General features: G+C 40.3%; 1 protein-coding gene across 1 annotated transcript; it reads right to left on the reverse strand.

The window, feature by feature from the left end:
• Nucleotides 1-303: 303 nt before the first annotated feature.
• LOC145406431 (uncharacterized) lies at nt 304-8,277 on the reverse strand. The gene is made up of 2 exons (XM_080277587.1): nt 8,097-8,277; nt 304-3,230 (listed from the first exon to the last, which is right to left on the reverse strand). Exon 2 carries the CDS (start codon nt 2,632-2,634, stop codon nt 304-306), a length of 2,331 nt encoding a protein of 776 aa, XP_080133713.1. The 5' UTR covers nt 2,635-3,230; nt 8,097-8,277.
• Between the last annotated feature and the right edge of the window lie 11,934 nt (nt 8,278-20,211).

Consider the following 20,211-nt stretch of genomic DNA (forward strand, 5'->3'; position numbering starts at 1 on the left):
CGTCTTCATCCGTCTGAACAATTTGTGGCACTGTGATATCAAGAGTCGAATTGTAATTGGCTTTGGAGATTTCGCAATACTTCTTGCTTAGCGAATGATTCTGCACATTACACTTCAGTACCCTTTTTTATGGTAGTGATGCAAACTCTGTCGATATTAAGGCGGAATAAAAATAACATGCAAGATCATGTTAAGATGTCTTATGCAACATAAATCGCTAAGGAAGAGGTGTTACGAGGCCTCCCAAGCCAGGTACAAAAGTACACCAAGACACGTAAGAACTGTAACCTACCTACAGTCGGACTAGCCAGAAGGTTTGGAGAATCTGCGATGTGGTGATGACGAGTGCGGGTAGTTCAGGGAGGTCAGGGAGGACTCCAGGCTGTTCATGTGGCGGCTCTTGATGTTGCGCACCTTCGAGCTCACCACGGTTTTCTTCGATGAAACCTTCAAGGGTTTCCTGGGCGCTCCTGGGACCCTTCTGGCTTCACGTAGTTTTGAGTTTGGCTTTGGCTTCAGTTGCTTGGAGACGGGTTTTGCGTTACGATTGTTCTTTTGCTGTTGCTGTGGTTTTCGAAGTGGTTGCTTGTATAAGTGATTAACGCTAAACTGCTGTCTCTCTTCTTTTTGCTCATTGGCCGAGTTGCGCTCCGTGTCAGCCATGATCCCGGAATCACTGGAACGTGAGCTGTTGGCGGAGGAATTCAGGACCGAGCTCTCCGCTGAATCCGGCCGAGGGATCTCCTGGTTCAGCATAGTGGCGAAGCGAACTATCTTTTTCCCCCTTTTCTGCGCCTGTCTCTCGGCCTCGTCCATATCAATGCTGTCTCCCGCGTTGACGGCAGACTCGTTGCCCATAACTTGTACTTTAGGAGGAGTTGGAGGTCGATAATCCACTTTCAGACTGCCTTCCTCAACTTCCAAGTCTTCATTAGGCTCTGCTGGGCTCGTCTTCTGCCCTATTGCAGCTCGGTTGGCCCCCATTACTACCTGATTCGCCGCCTCATTAGCCTCTCCCCCATCTCCATAGCCGCGCTCAAAATCGTAGTTATCATCAATGTGGTACTGGCCGTCAAAGTCCGTGAGGTCCTCGTACCCAATCATGAGGTCGCACAGGGAGTAGTGGAATTTGGGCTCCTCATTTGGGTTGTTTCCGCTACTCTTCCCGAGGCCAAAGAGCAATGGTTTGTTCTCCACCAAGTCTTGGTACGTGTCTTCAACAGTGCGGATGTGGAGACCGTCTGAAGTGGAGAACAGTATAGGGGTCTTGTAGTTTATCGTGTTTTTACTGGAGTTCTTGTTTTTCTTAGAGCCAGCAATCAGCTTGCCCGACTTTTGGCTATCACTGCCAGAGTTCAAGGAGCCTCCACTGTTGAGCTGGTCGAAGTGAAGCGGTCGACTGGGCTTGGGTGAGGCCACGTCCACGGAGTTGGGTCGACAGCACATAATGAGACCCTCGCACTTTGCCCTCACGTCCCGCAGTATGATGAATACCAGGACGGGCACGATGATGTGGTACATGAAGCGAAACCAGACGGCCACCGTGTCGAAGGCTGGAGAGTCGACGATCTCCGGGATGAGGCCCTCTTGCATGGTGATGTTAGGGGTGCCAACGCCAGTGCTGTTGGTTGTGGCATTTAGCTCTCTCAACTCACTCTCATCCAGCATGGCGCGTGTGATTCTGACATCGTTTGCACTAGTTCGGGCCGAGGGAATGAATTTGTTGTACGTGCCTTGATCCTCATTACTTTCCGTTTCGTTAGCCCAGTGCTGTGACGTCATGGGGCTTATGGTGGTCAAAGCCGTGAAGGGCAGGAAAAATAAGACATATCCCACAACGGCGCAGCCCACGAAAACGGCAGGGTACAATTCATTTCGAAAGAAGGGAGTCATTAGTATCTGGTCGAAGTATCCCATTGTCTGACTGCCCTTGATTTTCTTCTGCTTCTTCCTCTCACGGTGGAAGGTGTGCCACGTGACAATGATGAGAACCAACATGACTACAGTAGGCACTATAACAACAAGTATCATGTGAGCGATTAAGTAGTAGTCATCGTAGGGGTCTGAGGCCGAACACGAATATCTGCTCCTGTACGGCATGCTAAGGATCAGCCCGAAAGCGAGGGGAATGGCGAGGAGGAATGCTATCACCCAGGTCGCTACAATTATTATCCCCAGATACTTTTTACCTGCGGACTGATAGAAGGAGAGTTTCTTCACCATCGCCAACCTGTCCCAAGCCAAGAGCAGGACAGCAAAAGCGACTTCGCTGTTCATCATGTTCATCGTAAAGGCGTTGAAGTAGCTAAGGCCGTAACCAAACCTCCATGGCGGGGTTGTAACGTAGCCTATGGCCACGCTGAGGTTGAAGAAGCAGTCGACTAAGCAGGCCACACAAAAGTTGATGATGAGGTGGCAGTAGAGGTGACGCTTTAGGGTATAACTCGTGGCCACCGTCACTACAACCATCAGGTTCAACAGGAAGGCAGCCAGGAAAATTAGAGAGAGGAACACTCCGGCAATGATGGGTCCAGGGTCTTCGGGGCACTTGGTGGGCCGAAGGATGTAAGAGAAGGAGCCATTCACCAGCTGCACCACGTCAATGGTGAAGCTGAGGTGGCCATCACCACACATGGTGGCCACAGTCCGATCACCAAATTAATAATAGTGATACCTTTGCCCTTACGTCACATTGATGTTAAAGTCCTGCCGCATCTTTAATTATCTTATCTTTACGTCTGAACGTCGAGAAGAGCGGTTTTCATTCCATATGTTTGAATACCGAGAAGAACGATTTTCATCTACGGTACATAGTTTCAGATTCATCTCCATTCGGTGCATGGTTCTTACATTACTACTGATGCCAGATTCTCATGCATATTTTGTTACCATATCATTACGTTCGATTATTCAGAAGAGCGTCTTTCAGTTACATTAATTTTGTACTCTTTCCTTTTTTAGATCTACTGTAACATTATTTCAGTAGTATATGAAATCTGAACTGTTCGTCTTGGCACTGTTAAGGTTTAATATTGAGTGAGTTTTTCAACACCAGATCTGTCTTGACACTTCAGCTTCAGGCACTGATAGTTTGATCTGACGGAGCGGCGGGAGGGCTGACAAGCTGACAAGGTGGCTGTGACGACAAGAACCCTTCATCCTCTTGCTGACATCGCCATCTGACGCTCACGAGAGGAGGACTCCAGCCACATCGCACACAGCAAGTTCACCTGATAAGGAAATTACAGTCAGTCAAAACAAAAATAGCAGGATATATAGACGGCAAGTTCACCTAATACAAAAATTAGTCAATCAAAACGAAATAGCAGAGTAAAATGACCTCTTGGAAACTCCCCCCCAAAATAAAATAAATAAATAAATAAAATCAATGTTCAGTCAGGAAAATCCAAGTTATGTTTGTAATCTTCTGCAGTTTGGTGATGTAATTTAATTCTGATCTTTCTGTCTTCAAGCGATTTGATTCATATGAGGACAGACTTCCAGTTGGTGGGGATAGGTATGAAGCCATTGCAATCGGAGGCTTCGTTGCACTTCTTAGCTTTCTGTTTTGCATATTAGCCATGGCACAGTATAATCTTGTATGTTATTTATAGCTTTTCAATTTACTCTTTCCATCAAGAACACACAAGACGATGTTTAGATGTAGCAGGCATGATAAATCGGCTATGAAGAGGCGTTACGGAATTAATGAGACTGCGGCTTTTACCATTCATTAAGTCCTTCGATACAAGAGCTCATTCCCAAGGTGAATTAAAATCGTCTGAAGAGAGCAAGACTGAACTAAGATGTGTTCGTACTGAGGGGGTGGTTGGATGAGGCGTGTCCAGGGTGAGGTGTGGTGCGAGTGTGAGGGTGACAGTGTGTGTATAGAGTGTGTGTATTTAGGTCATCCTGCCGCGTCAGTGGGTCAAGGTGGTGCACATACGCGACTGTTACACGCATACGTACATATTTTCACACACACACACACACACACACACACACACACACACACACACACACACACACACACACCGCCACCACTACCGGTGCCATCATCATCAACATCATCATCATCATCATCATCATCATCAAACTATTATAATGCAATATACATATCTACAGGTTGTTTGGGAACATGTATATCAGCAAACTCAAGGTGCTTCATACACATTCATGTATATGTAAATTACTGCATCTGTTCATCAGTTAATGAGCGGGAAATGAAACACTTGCCTGACCTAAGTGAATTACTTCCTGCATTCATAAAGCTGTCCACCTCTCTGGCTATATGCAAATATTAACACCATCACTCCGATGATGTGTTCTTCATTTTATACTTGCAACTTCTGTAGTATAATAATAATGACAACAACAACAACAACAACAACAGCAACAACAATAATAGTAATAATAATAATAATAATAATAATAGTAATAATAACAATAACAATAATAAAAATAATGAATGATAATAATAATAATAATAATAATAATAATAATAATAATAATAATAATAAAAATAATAATAATAATAATTATTATTATCGTTATTACTATTACGGTATCAGTATTTGTTTAGGAGGGATTTCGAACTGAAGAGGTTAGTTCTTAATCAACTCTTTTGATACTAACTGATAAAAAAAGGAGTTGTCTTTCAGCGGCAAGAACAATAAAAATAACAAATACTATAATTATACTAGGTGAGGGCGCATGAGGGCCCTGCTATGGGGCTTCACAAAATTCTGAGGGAGGTGAGCACCTCGTTACCGAAAATCCTTAGTGAGTGACTGACGGGTATTTATGATGGGACACCTCGTTCAGTTGCCGTCGATATTCCATTTACTGATCTGGGGTTCTGTTCCAAAGAGGCAAAGATTACAACCTTTCCAACCCGCTGTAAACGAATATGACTGACTGGATTAGTAGGATCTTTCTTCTTAGGTTTTGCTCGTGTGGGATTCCGAAATACTGAGGCGAGATTACACTCCTTCCAAGCTTCTTGAATATTATTGTTTAATCCAACTCTCTTTACTGTATTATCTGGTAAGTTTCGATGCAATGTAAAGGAATCATTGACTGCAGCTCTCTCTTATATACCACTGTACAGGGGGTGGGGGAGGAGTGTTATATTGCACTGCACGTGATACATCCTTAATCTTTAGGTTCATATTCCCAGAGACAGCATGCAACTTTGGGTCGTGTTCTGGATGGTATATAATATTTCTTAGCACCACATCATCAGTGACCTATTTTGCATAATACACCCTTCTGTCTTCTTATGAGTGACTCTATAAGACAAAAAAGATTTAGGTATAATATGCTTAATAATTTGCCAAGAAAGAGATGCTACGAAGATCCCAATGCCACCTTGTATGCGATCTTTTTTTTTCTGGATTTCCCAACCCCATGTGAGGACGGGAAAATGTGTCAGATGAAACGTACGGTATCAGCCAAAATTTCAGGCAAATTATCCCCAGAGTCCCGCACTACTGTCGTCGCCAAGCGCATATTTACCCATGAGGGATTTGCCTTTGGTCCGACTTGGGTTTCATATTGATTTTACAGCGCCTTGCATTGTTACAATACACCCGCATATATAAATCTGTCCATTGTGAAGGTAAATATTGTCCCGTCGACTTCAGCCCTCGCCATACTTAAGGGTGTCCAGGATGGCTTGAATCTGTTGCATCTTCTCAGTAAACACAATATTGATAAGTGGGTGTAATGCTTCCAAGTAACAGTGCTGCTGCTGGCTAATAATAAATGATTTTTGAAAACTGAATACAATATCAATATGTACCTCATAAAACTAACCACTGATGTGGTTTTTCTTTAAATTTACTTGATTTTGTGACTGTGCATACGTCTCTAAATTATGTTTGTTTCGTAACTATTCCTAGGCTTTACGTTACGTATGAAAACCACATCGAGTTTCCTTTTGCTAAAAGTGAGGAATATACGAGCCTTTTATGAATGTTACGCAAGGATCATTATATCATAAAATAAAAACGAATAGGGTTCACGCAACACCTTCTTACAGTGTCACCCAAGATTCAGCTTGTCTCAATAGTTAGTTTGATATTACTTTTCTGTTATAATCACATCCAATCTAACACCTCACATACATCGAACAATGGCCTGACTTTATGACATGGAATCTTACACCCAAATATTTGCTACTCATTATATTATGCTAATACTGTGTAGATACCTGTACAAATCTTTTTTATCTTGGTCACTTTTACAATACAATAACATGCTCAGCTTCATTATGAAAACGTATACTTTTTCCACCAACTTCTCTCGCGTTTCTGCAGCTCTTGTTTTTAGTAGTTGTTTTTATCATTCCCATAACCTCGTTCATATACTGAAGAGCCATGAGATCACACACCCTTGCTTCATTCCATTGCTGTTACTGAACCAGTCACTCAAACATCCGTCTACTTTAACATACATAACAGTTTCCAAAGAACAGTAGCACATAACAGAAACATGATTACACATTAACGTCTTCACATACCATAGGCGAGAGATTAAAACGCTGTAACATTATAGAATATTTAACATACGTGACACCGAGAAACATGCTTGAAAAATGTGATTTGTAAATGGACACTTATCTTCTGCTTTTGTATTAAATTAGAGAAACTCCTGCGAATATTGCGTTTTAGATTTCTTCAGACCTATAAACAATAGATAAATCTGTTAGTTTCGCAGCAGCCTTAGGTATTTTATTACAAGCATTATTTTAACGGTATTACGGCACGACTCATTTATTGGGAACCGAATGATAGTTGCTTCATCAAGGAGATTACTGTTTTTGTTTTCTTTGCTCGAATTCTGTGTTTGTCTGTCTGCCTGCCTGTCTGTCTGTCAGTCAGCAACATAATGAAAAAATAGGTGAATAGAACTTCATAAAATCTGAATAATGTTCGAGGACAGAGGAACACGTAATGAAATCTGGGGGGAAAAACGTCAAAGGTCAAGGTCAAGGTCAAAAAGGGGACGGTGCTGCCGTGGTAACGTACGTGCTCTTTTTTCTGTTTGTCCTGCTTTTCTGTTTTCTTTTTGTTCTTGCTTAATCCTGTTTACTCCAATAACAATAGTGAAAAATGGGTTTAGAATGCTGCTGCAGCTGCTGCTGTTGCAGATGATGATGATGATGATGATGATGATGATGATGATGATGATAATGATGGTACAATTAAGGAAGAAAATGACACCACTGTTTCTTTATAATGTCAGCCAACACTGAGATGCCGCTTTGCATACCATGCCGAGAGGAAGCATACCTGTGTTATTATCCAGGCGTGCAGCTGCGCCAGTTAATCAAGCATTGTGCTTTACTTGCTTTACCGAAAAACAAGAACACTTACGATTTTTATAAGAGCACTGGATCCGTATTTTCAACTTTTCTAAGGCTTAAGTTTTGTATAAGATTGCTCATTGATACTTTTGTCTCCACTTATTCAGCTACCATGCACTTCACATTGCGGTACCGGTTTACAAACTTTATGGGCTTACTGTAAATTGTGTATAAGAGTATTTGCTTATATTTTTGTCTTCTCATACACCTACCATGCATTCCATAAACGAATTAGAGTGAATATTAAGACTTAAAGACACGACAGACAAAACGACTTCTGACAACAGTTTGCTGCAATGGAGACTTTTTTATCCAGTGGTTAAGAGCCTTTGATGAATTCATCCCCGATCTGTGAGCCTTCTAAGAGCATCAATTAGTTTAAAATAATATGGTCCCTCCTTCTTCTAGGACCAATGGTTACACTGGAATAGTCTGATCTCCCCTTGTAAAATCACTAGGTACTTTAAAGTAACTCGGTCTTCCCTTCTAAGATAATTGAACGCTTTGAAATAACCTGATCTTCCTTTCTAAGACCATTACTTACATTTAAATAAATTGATCTTCCATTCTAAACCTGATCTTCAATCTCCTAAAGCTGATCTTTCCTTCCTTTAAATCTAATCTTTCCTTCTATAACCTGATCATGATTTAAAACTGATCTTTCTCTCTCCTAAGAACACTGATTAAGCTACAGTAAAATAACCCAATCTTTCTCTTTCGTCATTACCTGCAGGGCGGTGCGTGTTGACCTTTGGCTGAGGCGTTCACATACCACATCTTTGGCAACCACGCGGAAGCCCACCATTTGCAATACTTCACTGCCATTAAGTAATTTTTGCTCATATATGCCTTCCTTGACTCGTATGTGTCTTCCTTTGCTCATAAATGTGTAGCTTTGTTGAAATGTTTATTCCTTTCTTCATATACACGCTCGTTTGATTATATATATGTTCATTTCATCATAAATGCGTTCCCTTTGATCACGTATACGTTCTTTTGATTATATGTCCTCTCCTTTGTTCATGCATATACGTTCCTTTTATCATACATGCGTTCCTTTATTCATATACCCGTTCCTTTGATGCGTTCCTTTGATCATAGGTGTTTTTTTTATTGTTATGTCTGTTCCTTTTTCACAAATGTTTATTTCATATACTTTTCCATTACAATGGCAGCTCTTCCGTTCCTAATGTCAGATGGTTTTGTTCAGGCTAGTATCGGAATCCAATCGTATCAGATTCTAAAACTGCAGTGGATACAAACAGTCTACATTAATCCTTCCGGTACCTTGACGACGTGTTGTTTTTCACTCTTGCAACCACCAGACGACTAGATTCAGTTTCAGGGCGACCTCCACTGAATCCTGAAGCCACGTATCAAATAAAGCGAATTTTGATGTTTTCCCTCACTGGCTTCATCGCAGTTCGGTCCCACGGGTGTTCAAAGTTGTTGTGACGCTTTCGCACAAGTTGACGGGAGACGAGACAAACAGGACACGAAAACACACACTAATTAGCTTGGATGGGGTACCTCTGGGCACTGGTATGGGTGGTTGCTAGTGGGCGTGGGTTATAGATGATGGGGTTAAAGTGGGTGTGCATGAGAGCTGGGGAGAGAGGAATGGGTGGGTGTGACGTGGGACGGGTGTGTGTGTATGTGTGTATATTAAGGCGGCAAGGTAATGTTTGGCTGGTAACCATGGGAGACCGCGGATCGATCACCGGACACAAACACACACACACACACACACACACACACGACATCATGAGCTCAACTCAGATCCTGCATACTACGATGACGTAAATATGTCTGCCCAGAAGGTAAAATGCACGTACATGCACACATTCAGTACTACACACACCAGTAATCATATCATAGAAAACCTGTACTCACATTAGCACACACACACACACACACACACACACACACACACACACACACACACACACACACACACACACACACACACACAACTGTAAACATAGAGATATGAACAAAAACAGACACAACAACGCGCACACACAAACACACTGAAACATAATTACGTACACATATCTATATATGAAAAAGCGCATGCAAGAAAATGTCCATGAACAGACACACAAACACACACATTTGGATAAGCTCGTGTGGAATTCAGTGAAGGTGAATTAACACTGCGAGATTATTATGAGTAAGAAAATAATCCAGGATACTTCTCTCGCTGCCATGGTATTTTTTGCACTATGAAAGAGAGATTTAGGGTGATTCTGCTATTTCCTATTCTTACGATAATTATTCTTCTCGTAACTACCGAACCTTTTTTTTTTTTTTTTGCAGGATTATTACAGTAAGCTTCATAATTATTACAGGATTATTACAGTAAGCTTCATAATTATTACAGGATTATTACAGTAAGCTTCATAATTATTACAGGATTATTACAGTAAGCTTCATAATTATTACAGGATTATTACAGTAAGCTTCATAATTATTACAGGATTATTACAGTAAGCTTCATAATTATTACAGGATTATTACAGTAAGCTTCATAATTATTACAGGATTATTACAGTAAGCTTCATAATTATTACAGGATTATTACAGTAAGCTTCATAATTATTACAGGATTATTACAGTAAGCCTCATAATTATTACAGGATTATTACAGTAAGCTTCATAATTATTACAGGATTATTACAGTAAGCTTCATAATTATTACAGGATTATTACAGTAAGCTTCATAATTATTACAGGATTATTACAGTAAGCTTCATAATTATTACAGGATTATTACAGTAAGCTGCATAATTATTACAGGATTATTACAGTAAGCCTCATAATTATTACAGGATTATTACAGTAAGCTTCATAATTATTACAGGATTATTACAGTAAGCTTCATAATTATTACAGGATTATTACAGTAAGCTTCATAATTATTACAGGATTATTACAGTAAGCTTCATAATTATTACAGGATTATTACAGTAAGCTTCATAATTATTACAGGATTATTACAGTAAGCTTCATAATTATTACAGGATTATTACAGTAAGCTTCATAATTATTACAGGATTATTACAGTAAGCTTCATAATTATTACAGGATTATTACAGTAAGCTTCATAATTATTACAGGATTATTACAGTAAGCTTCATAATTATTACAGGATTATTACAGTAAGCTTCATAATTATTACAGGATTATTACAGTAAGCTTCATAATTATTACAGGATTATTACAGTAAGCTTCATAATTATTACAGGATTATTACAGTAAGCTTCATAATTATTACAGGATTATTACAGTAAGCTTCATAATTATTACAGGATTATTACAGTAAGCTTCATAATTATTACAGGATTATTACAGTAAGCTTCATAATTATTACAGGATTATTACAGTAAGCCTCATAATTATTACAGTAAGCTTCATAATTATTACAGGATTATTACAGTAAGCTTCATAATTATTACAGGATTATTACAGTAAGCTTCATAATTATTACAGGATTATTACAGTAAGCTTCATAATTATTACAGGATTATTACAGTAAGCCTCATAATTATTACAGGATTATTACAGTAAGCTTCATAATTATTACAGGATTATTACAGTAAGCCTCATAATTATTACAGGATTATTACAGTAAGCTTCATAATTATTACAGGATTATTACAGTAAGCTTCATAATTATTACAGGATTATTACAGTAAACTTCATAATTATTACAGGATTATTACAGTAAGCTTCATAATTATTACAGGATTATTACAGTAAACTTTGTGTTAGTGGATTATAACAGTAAACTTTTTCAGATTAATACAGTAATGTTTAATGTGCATTTTCGTTTGTCGTTCTTCCTGCAAAAAATTATAAATGAACAGATGAATAAAATAATACATAATAAATAAATAAATAAATAAGATACAGTAATGAAATAGATAACTGAACACTAGTAAAGATGAAAAGAAAAGCTGGGAAGATTCTCCATTTTCTCCTCACTTGTCTTCCCGAAAAAAAATCTTGCCTACTTTACTGGAGGAACAAAGAATATGTGGGAAAAATCTGCAGTCTCCCCTCATTTTATGTCCTGAAATAAATGAATAAATGAATAAATAAATAAAGAGAGAAATAAATCTTAGGACAGATGGTTTTCCCGGATGAACAAGATATATGGGGAAGAGTCTACACTTTCCTTCACACACACACACACACACACACACACACACACACACACACACACACACACACTCTCTCTCTCTCTCTCTCTCTCTCTCTTAAAAAAAAAAAAAGTCTTAGTTACGTAAGGGTGTTTATGGAGCGAGCATGGAGGACGGCCCCAGAGAGAGATAAAATTAGCATCCCGGCCTTGTGAATTATGCACCTCTGTTAAATATCCCACATACTTCCAGCGTCCCCCGCAACTCTCGCCAATTTGTACGAGTAAATATGTAACCTGTTTATATTAGAAGCAGACTGTGTATCTATGTACCCGTCTATCTGTTTGCCATCATCATTATCATCATCATCATCATCATCATCATCATCATCTAATCCCATAGTGTCCCATCAGGAGAGCAGTTTCCCGGAGTAGGCCAATTAGTCCAGATAATGAGGGTAAGGGTGACCAACCACGCACCTCTTAATGGCATGAAGTGAGCAATAATCTGCAACCATACCCTTTTGACTCTAACTTCCCCTAAAATTGCCATCTCTCCGTCTTGAATGCTGAGTAATATCAAGGGATTAACGCTGGAAAGTAATGCTATACTGTTTTTACCTTAACTTGACCCGGGTTTTTGTCCTCTTGCACTTCATTTCACGTAGATCAGTGGTGGGAAAAGACAATGCCATAGCTCTACATCGTTTCCATAGCATTTCTTCCTGACTGGCATCATATTCTAGGGTTAATCTGTTATTACGACTCGGAACTCAAGATGGTGTGATGTCAATTTTAGGCCAGGTAAAAGGAGTATAGGAGTATACTCGCAATCACAAAACAGGGCTATGGCAAGGATGTAGAGCCGTAGCAGTGTCTTCTCCCGCCACTGAGCAACCTAAAATAGCTGCAGGGGGACGAAAATCTAAGCCAGGTTAAGATGAAAAGAGTTTAGTGCTTGAAGTTCAGCTATTATGGGTCACATCCGGTTGCATATGGCCACCTGGCGTCTATTGATTAGTTAATAGATTCCAGTGTAGTAAACGGTTTCCTGCAGTGGTACTGTGTATTTACGATCGATTCTCTGTCGTGACTTATATACCTTTTTGCGGGAAGGACAAGAGACATGGGGAGTACTTTGTTTTACTCGTTCTTTCTGCAGAAAAGTTGTAACCTATAGATAATTTTTTTGTGTGACTATTTTTCTTCTCTCTCTCTCTCTCTCTCCCTCTACGATTATGTATGTACGTTATGTGGCAATGACTTGATATTATGCGTACAGATCTGTCATTATCTTCATTAGCAGTTATTTCGCTTCATTATATCCATCTTTCTTTTGTAGTTATTATATTGTCTTCATACAGACATGTCTGCATCACGTTAACATCCCAACAGATACCCTTGTTACTCTAACTTGGCCAAGATTTTAGTCCATTTGCAGTTTGTTTCACGTACTTCAATGGCAGAAAATGACAATGCAACGTCTCTGCATCCTTTCCATAGCACTTTTTCGTGACTAGTATCACAGTCAAGTATTAACCTATTGTTACAACTCAGCATTAGATATGGAAATTTGGAACTTTAGACCGTGTTAGCGTAAAAACAGTAGTGTCTGTTACCCAGTCTCTTTGCCCTCCATCTGTTTATATATCTATGGGCTATATTATGAAAACTGAGGACGCAAAGGTGTGGACGCGCGCCAAGTTTTTGAAGATAATTTTTGAAGCACGTGATGATGCTAGAACACGCCTGGCTGCTGACTACACTTTGTTATGGTACATGCTAACTGATTACATCTTAAGATTATAGGAATTTCAAGTAACCGTGATACCTTGAACATAGTTACTTCTTCACGCATTCAGGTTAATAACGCGACCCTGTGTATTTATCAAGCTGTCTCCATCATCATCATTATCATCATCATCATCATCATCATCACTTATCAGTCTATCATCATCTTCATTATTTATCAATCTGTCAACAACAATATCATCATCATCGTTGTAATCATTTTGTCTGTGTTCGTACCATCGCTTTCATCCTGCTTTCATGCCCCCTGCACCCCAACGGAGCGTGGCTTGTTACCCGATAAGAGCCTCCTGTGATCTGTGTTTGGAGAGAGCGTTGCAGAGCAGGAGGGTAATGATGTAGCGTATTGCACGGATCACGGTCACTCACATATCACGTCATAGAGTCTGGTGATGCCTTCAGTATATACCCCACCAGTGTTTTACAGCCGTATCGAAATTAGTAGCGCCACTCTCAAAGCATTTCGTCTGATCACGTGTTTTATACAATGAGATCATAATGTTTCAATCCTAAATCGAAAAGTGGAATGCAAACCCCTTATTACTGAAGCTCACATCTGGAACCCCTGTGATTGCTAGATGTGATGATCCTGTTTCCCATATTACACAACGCTGTCAGCAACCATATAGAAGGGACTGATACGTTCCATGACCATCATCACGTACTTCAAAAATCATCATAAAAAGCTGGGGTTTGCATCTCACTTTGCGATTTCAGGTTTAAACACACGACACATAATCTCGCTACCACCAGACGATTTCTTTTAGCTTTGGGAAGTGACTGGTTATGAAGGTTTAGAAACTCCCTCTCTTAACTCAGAAACTGTGTTTTCGTAATATACGTGACCCCCTGAAAAACTTTTAACTCGTAATAATTACACATTCGATTGTTTGAAGTTTTTTTTTTTTCAGTCCTAAAACTTTTATATACGGCACACTGCTGATCAGTGGAATGTAAATAGCTTGTTGAAAGAATAAAGACACTCATCAACTGAAAAATGTGTCTTATTAATGCGCAAAATACATATTAATCAGTCACTGGCCACTTTGTAAAAAAAGAAGACATACGTGGAAGTTTTTTTTTTATTAATTGTTGGAAAAGCGAACGATCCATCCATGGCGCAGACATTAATGGATCAATGCGCAGGCTATGAAACTGTCTGGGGCCGAGTTTTCTATCGATGGGATATATTGGTCGTCAGCGCATAGTTCATCAAACTAATCGTATTACAAGCGTATACCTGCAATAAAAAATATTAGCTACCGTGCGTGTTTAAAGCCACGTTCAGAATCTATTAGGCATACACTCAACGCCTAATATTTTGTTATCTTCATTTCTTTACACGAGCCTCGTACTGTACATACTGGGATATAATTAAAATTCATCCCCAACCTGTGCTGAGGATTGTGGGGGAGCATGTAGGCAAACACCAACACAATGGATGCTGCCAGGTTCTTGGAATTCTGTAAGCCAGCATATTGTAGTTGACGGGCGTTTGGTTGCAGCGGTGAATAATGCTACACACTTGTGTACCACATTTCCTTCTCACTGCATGATCCCAATGGCTGGAGTCAAGTTGCATGACTTGTTGTAAGTTGATGAAGTAGTAGTTTGATGGTTTGGTAGACTACAGGAGGAGCAGTTGCCACTGATAGTATTATTCCTGCAGGTTTTCATTCGATGTGAAAGCCTGATTCAGACTTTCTTATATAGGCAAGGAAAGGTAGAGGGTGGGCAGAAACTATGGCTCACTCCTGCACGTGATAATGAAATACCTCTATTGTGGAAATATAAATGAGCTGGTAAATACCGTCAGTTCAGTCGGATATTACAGTCTCTCATGAACGTCCTGGAGTTGTAGTATTTGATTTTTTAACGAGCAGCATCTTGATATTTGATACTATGATACTAAAGTCACAATGTTCAAAGTGTTTTCAAGCCCACTGCCAGTCAAGCACTCTAGCCATGTCTAACTGAGGTGTGGAAGGGGTCAGATGGCCTTACCAGTCCTTTGTTATCAGAAACTACGTTGTTGCTGTTGTTGTTGTTGTTGTAACCCTAGGCTCAACTGAATGTGAACCAGGTGGACTGCAAGCTTGAGTATCCCTCCTCCTTCAAGTCCACAATCCTACTAAAAACAAGGATGGAGCTGAGGGACAGTTGTACACCCGGGAACCAATTAGGCCATATTGGTGTTACCGCAAGCAGGCGGTCTTCTCCAGCACTGGAAATCACATGAATGAACACTACTGCTGGAGGGGCTGGATGGACTTTTCAAAATGGACGGGGGTTGATATAGCCTTCATTAACCCCTTCACCATAAAAGGCGTCCCTAAAGCTCATTTTAATTGCTTGACACAAGTATAAATTTTGGAAAATAATTATATTGAAGAATTTAGGAATAAATTAATATGGGCATGGCTGTGTTGGAAATACAGACAATAGCCGAGATCATAACAGAAAATATTTTTATTCCGTTTTCATAAGTTCGGGCCGAATTTACAAACGAACTTACGATGAGTTGCCTGTAGGAGGGTAGCTAGGATTTAAAAAATGAAGTGGCGAAGTGGTGGCCACGCCAAGGTATGGAATGACTGAAGGAAAACTGTAGGGGGGAGGGTCCTGGGATATTCCTGTCCGGGGGTATTCCTATAGAACTTTGGAGTGATGATGCATATATAACGGGTGGCCAGTACCGACTGTACCTACCGTCCTGGTCACCCCTCAGGCTACGCCACTGATTTTCTATCGTAGCCATTTGCTTTTGCAGGAAGGAAAAGGAAAGTAATCATCTTAGGCTTTTGTTATTCCTGTTAAAAAAAAAAAAAACTAATCTCAGTTACGACAGGAAACTGATAGCAGGATTTTTTTTTAGGATACGTGGTGCCGAGACGAAGTACCATGAGTGGCCATTACTTTCCTTAGCTTAGGAGGATTGGTAACACCTCTTCCTCAGCGGTTTATTTGACAGATAACCTTTAGTATCCTTTAAGTTATCGATGAAAACTGTGTCGCCATAAAAACGATAATACAAGATAAGATGCAAAATGTAAACTCTATCGCTAAGGAACAGGTGTTTCCAAATCTATTCCAACGAAAACATGGCCCAGTTAAGTAGGCTAATCTCAGCAAGTTAGAAGGCTTTCAACCAAGTCTCCTACGCTGCCAGCGAGAGTACACTTCAAGGAGTGAAAGTTCTGGATTGATTACGGAACTATAATCGTCAGGGACTTTGGAGAGGAACTTGTTACTGATCAGGAAGCTGGGAGTGGGACTGTCGGTATGCTCCCAAGAGAAGGACGTACGGTAACAGTGACTCCCAGCCTGACAACGCTAAGTGAGACCCAGCCACCCATGAGACCCTCTGCTGACAGATACGCTTTGTTTATCTTACCGGGCTGATGAGGTCTGTGTGTGTGTGTGTGTGTGTGTGTGTGTGTGTGTGTGGAGATAGACTGATATATATATATATATATATATATATATATATATATATATATATATATATATATATATATATATATATATATATATATATATATATATATATAGATAAAGTGAATATGGTGTGTGTGTGTGTGTGTGTGTGTGTGTGTGTGTGTGTGTGTGTGTGTGTGTGTGTGTGTGTGTGTGTGAGAGAGAGAGAGAGAGAGAGAGAGAGAGAGAGATCGTTGCTCATTTCATTTGTAGTTAACAGTAGTGTGGATGCACGCACCTTACGTTTCATGTTTACTACTCAACCATAATCAAGGACACACACAACATGATTACAGATCATATAACACCGTTTGGTGTATAAGATATGGGAACTCCTTGCCTTCTATGTCAAGTAGTTAACATACCATACTGTCCCAGCCAAATCTCACATCATCAAGCCAAAAAGCAGAACGTCAGGCACAGCAGTATGTTTCCTTTAAGACTTAATGGTAACTTCTTGACCTTTCCCCTGCATGTCACATAACGTGACTGCCTCTCTGTACCGAGTGCTTGGGTAAGGCTGTAACAACATGATCATCCTGTGTGTGGCTGTAAACTGTAACTATGACTAATTGTGGCTATAATTCTTTTATAAGTCGCCCCAGATTTATATAATTTTGCTGTTTATTTCACGTAACTCAGTGGCAGAATAAGACTATACTGTAATATTTTCTGTAATATAAATGCAATGCACAGTACATTGATATCAGACAGGCGTCAATATCATATAGTGAACAGTGATGAGTATTATGCAAAATAATCCATCCATCCATCATTCAATCATATGTTGTCCCGTGATGTGCGTAGGAGTCCGGGGCTAGGCAAGTTGGTCCTGACATTTGAGATGAGTAACTATTTTTATAGCTTCACTCATCCCCGAATGGCATTACGTGAGCAATAAGCCGCAACCAGCCCTTAGATATAAACCTGCACCGGTTCAGTCCGACTGAAGCCCCTTAATTACTCACTAAACCACCTGGCGCCATAATTTGGTTATATGGTTACCACCCAACTTAGTAAATGGTTTCCTGGTGTATACAAAATAAACGCTGAGCAAAAGTTGTCAGGAAGCCTGGTAATGTGACTGCCCCTCCATACGGGAGGGCTTGAGTAAGGTTATTAAGTAAAAAGACTATACCATCTGTCTTTCCTTGTTCGTTTATTGCTGGGCATACAGAAATTTTCATGTGTACAGTAACTCACATGGCCGTGTTACTTTACTAACCAGGTAACCAAGTGGTAGGTGGTGCAGACCCACATCCACTCACTTGATGGAGTGCTGCCTACTTCTTTCTCCATCTTTATCATTCTATTTCTTGTCATTATTTTTCTTTTCTGCCTTCCTCTCATCTTATTTCTTGCACTTTCCTATCACTTTTATTACTTTTCTCTCCACTTCAGGCGGCTCTACACTGACTGACAAACATAATGGTTGCCTGTAACCCAGGAAACCATTTATAGTGCTGAATGGTAACTACTGTAAATAACCAAATAATGGGATGATGTGGAGTCTATTATGGTGACACTGATAATTGGGTGGAGAGACACAAATACACCGTCCATCCAGGAACCAATTCCCCACACTCTTCTCCGCGTCTCGCTGTTGCGAGATGTTGTCTGCCGCAAGTGAACATCGGTTCCCTGTACGGGACAGCCCTGCAAGGGCGGTTGCATACTCATGGATGATAGGTGTGCTCGGTCAGGCAGACACTCAACAGTGGCGGCAACAACAATCATCTTAACCAATTATATACCCAGTATCAACGCTTTCATTGATCTTATTTGCTCTTCTAGTAATCATTCTTATTTTCTCCGCCAGGGAGGTCATGATTTTAGCTCGGTTCGTCCTCCTTTTTGCCTGTCTTTCTTGCTCTCTGTTTGTTAGCAACGTTTTGGAAAAACAATTGGTCGGAACCAAGCCGATTTGGAATTATGACTAAGACAATCAGTGAAACAAGCGATTAAATTTAGGGCGACGATGGGCAAAGGTCAAGGTCAAGTTCATGAAAAACACCGAAGGGGAGGGGGGATGCTGGTGCCCTGCCGGGGGTATATGCTACTTGAGGTCTCTCGTGTACTTCATTTGTCTTCAGTACAAACCCTGACACTCTGGAAAGTGTTGCTGAAGGCCACTTAGGGATGAGAATAAACTGCAGATACATATAACACAGATAAACATGTGTAAAGGCAAATATAATAACACAAATTTCGTACAGGAAAACATAGAAATATAAGAATAAGGGTAAACAAAAGAACATAAGTATAAAAAGGTGTAGATAAAAACAAGAAGACAGACACAGGAAGGCAGTCATCTGGGCACATGACTGAATGAGGGAACTAACACAGGAACACACACAGCGGGATAAATGGCTGCGTGACGGAAAATAATGTCAGGGCAGTATGACATCATCGGCAAAGAAAAAAATGAGAGAGAGAGAGAGAGAGAGAGAGAGAGAGAAATGTAAAGTCAAGGGCATCAATAGCCTCTTCAAACCGATGACATTTTATTGGCATCTGAAATTTTATTTACTTAAGGATACACGTTTTGAAAAGTAGGATTTAGTTATAACCTTCAGAATTAGAGGTCCTTCCTAAGCTGAATAAAATCGTCTGGATATAGTAAGAGGACACTAAAAACAACCATTTGACTGAAGGCGTGATAAAATACCGACAGATCATCGAGTTAGAGGCCAGTGTTTATATGAGAATTAACCCCTTTACTACGATCGGTCCTCCTCTGTGCTAAATAAAAAGACGTGTGGAGGTAGCAAGTTTAAAACAAGACGTCTTCCTCCTGTGGAGGTTAACAAATGACTGTGTGTGTGACTGTCTCTAGGCTACATGGCTGTTTGAGTGAGGTCATGACAGAAGAGTAATCCCCCTTTAGCTGTTGGACTGTATATACTGTACATTTTTATGTCCCTCACCTCTATATAAAAATATATCCCTCACCTCTATACAGTATTTTTAACCCTCCAGCAGCGAGGCACCACCTTTGCATTTCAATTCAGCGAATATCAGACGAAATTGCTATTTTCAAGAGAAACTCAGGTTGCCAGAAATACTGAACATCATCATCGTTAACATTTTCGCCGAGAATAAAGAACTTTATAGTTATTCTAGCCTACAACTAACTGTTTTATTCAGTACATAGAAACCCCTGACAGCCAAAAGAAAAAAATCATGCCATCATGTCCCCTTACCAGCATATCAGGGTACGTGCTAAAATAGGGTCATGTAAAAGAGACAGCTGTGGGTGAAAGATCAACAAGTGCCGTCCTCACACCCCTGTCTCCCCATCACGCCCCCAGCCCCTCCCACATCCCTATCTCCCCACCACACCGCTGCCCCTTCCTCACCCCCGCCCCTCAGCTGCTAACCTTCGCCTGACACACCACTATAAACACCTCTG

This window comes from Coenobita brevimanus, chromosome 70 (assembly GCF_032717465.1).
Source record: "Coenobita brevimanus isolate Jiangsu-jjx chromosome 70, ASM3271746v2, whole genome shotgun sequence".
Taxonomy (NCBI): Eukaryota; Metazoa; Arthropoda; class Malacostraca; order Decapoda; family Coenobitidae; genus Coenobita; species Coenobita brevimanus.

What these genes read in the sequence shown, in the direction of transcription:
- LOC145406431 (XM_080277587.1), bottom strand. Translation starts at nt 2,634, where the DNA reads ATGTGTGGTGATGGCCACCTCAGCTTCACCATTGACGTGGTGCAGCTG.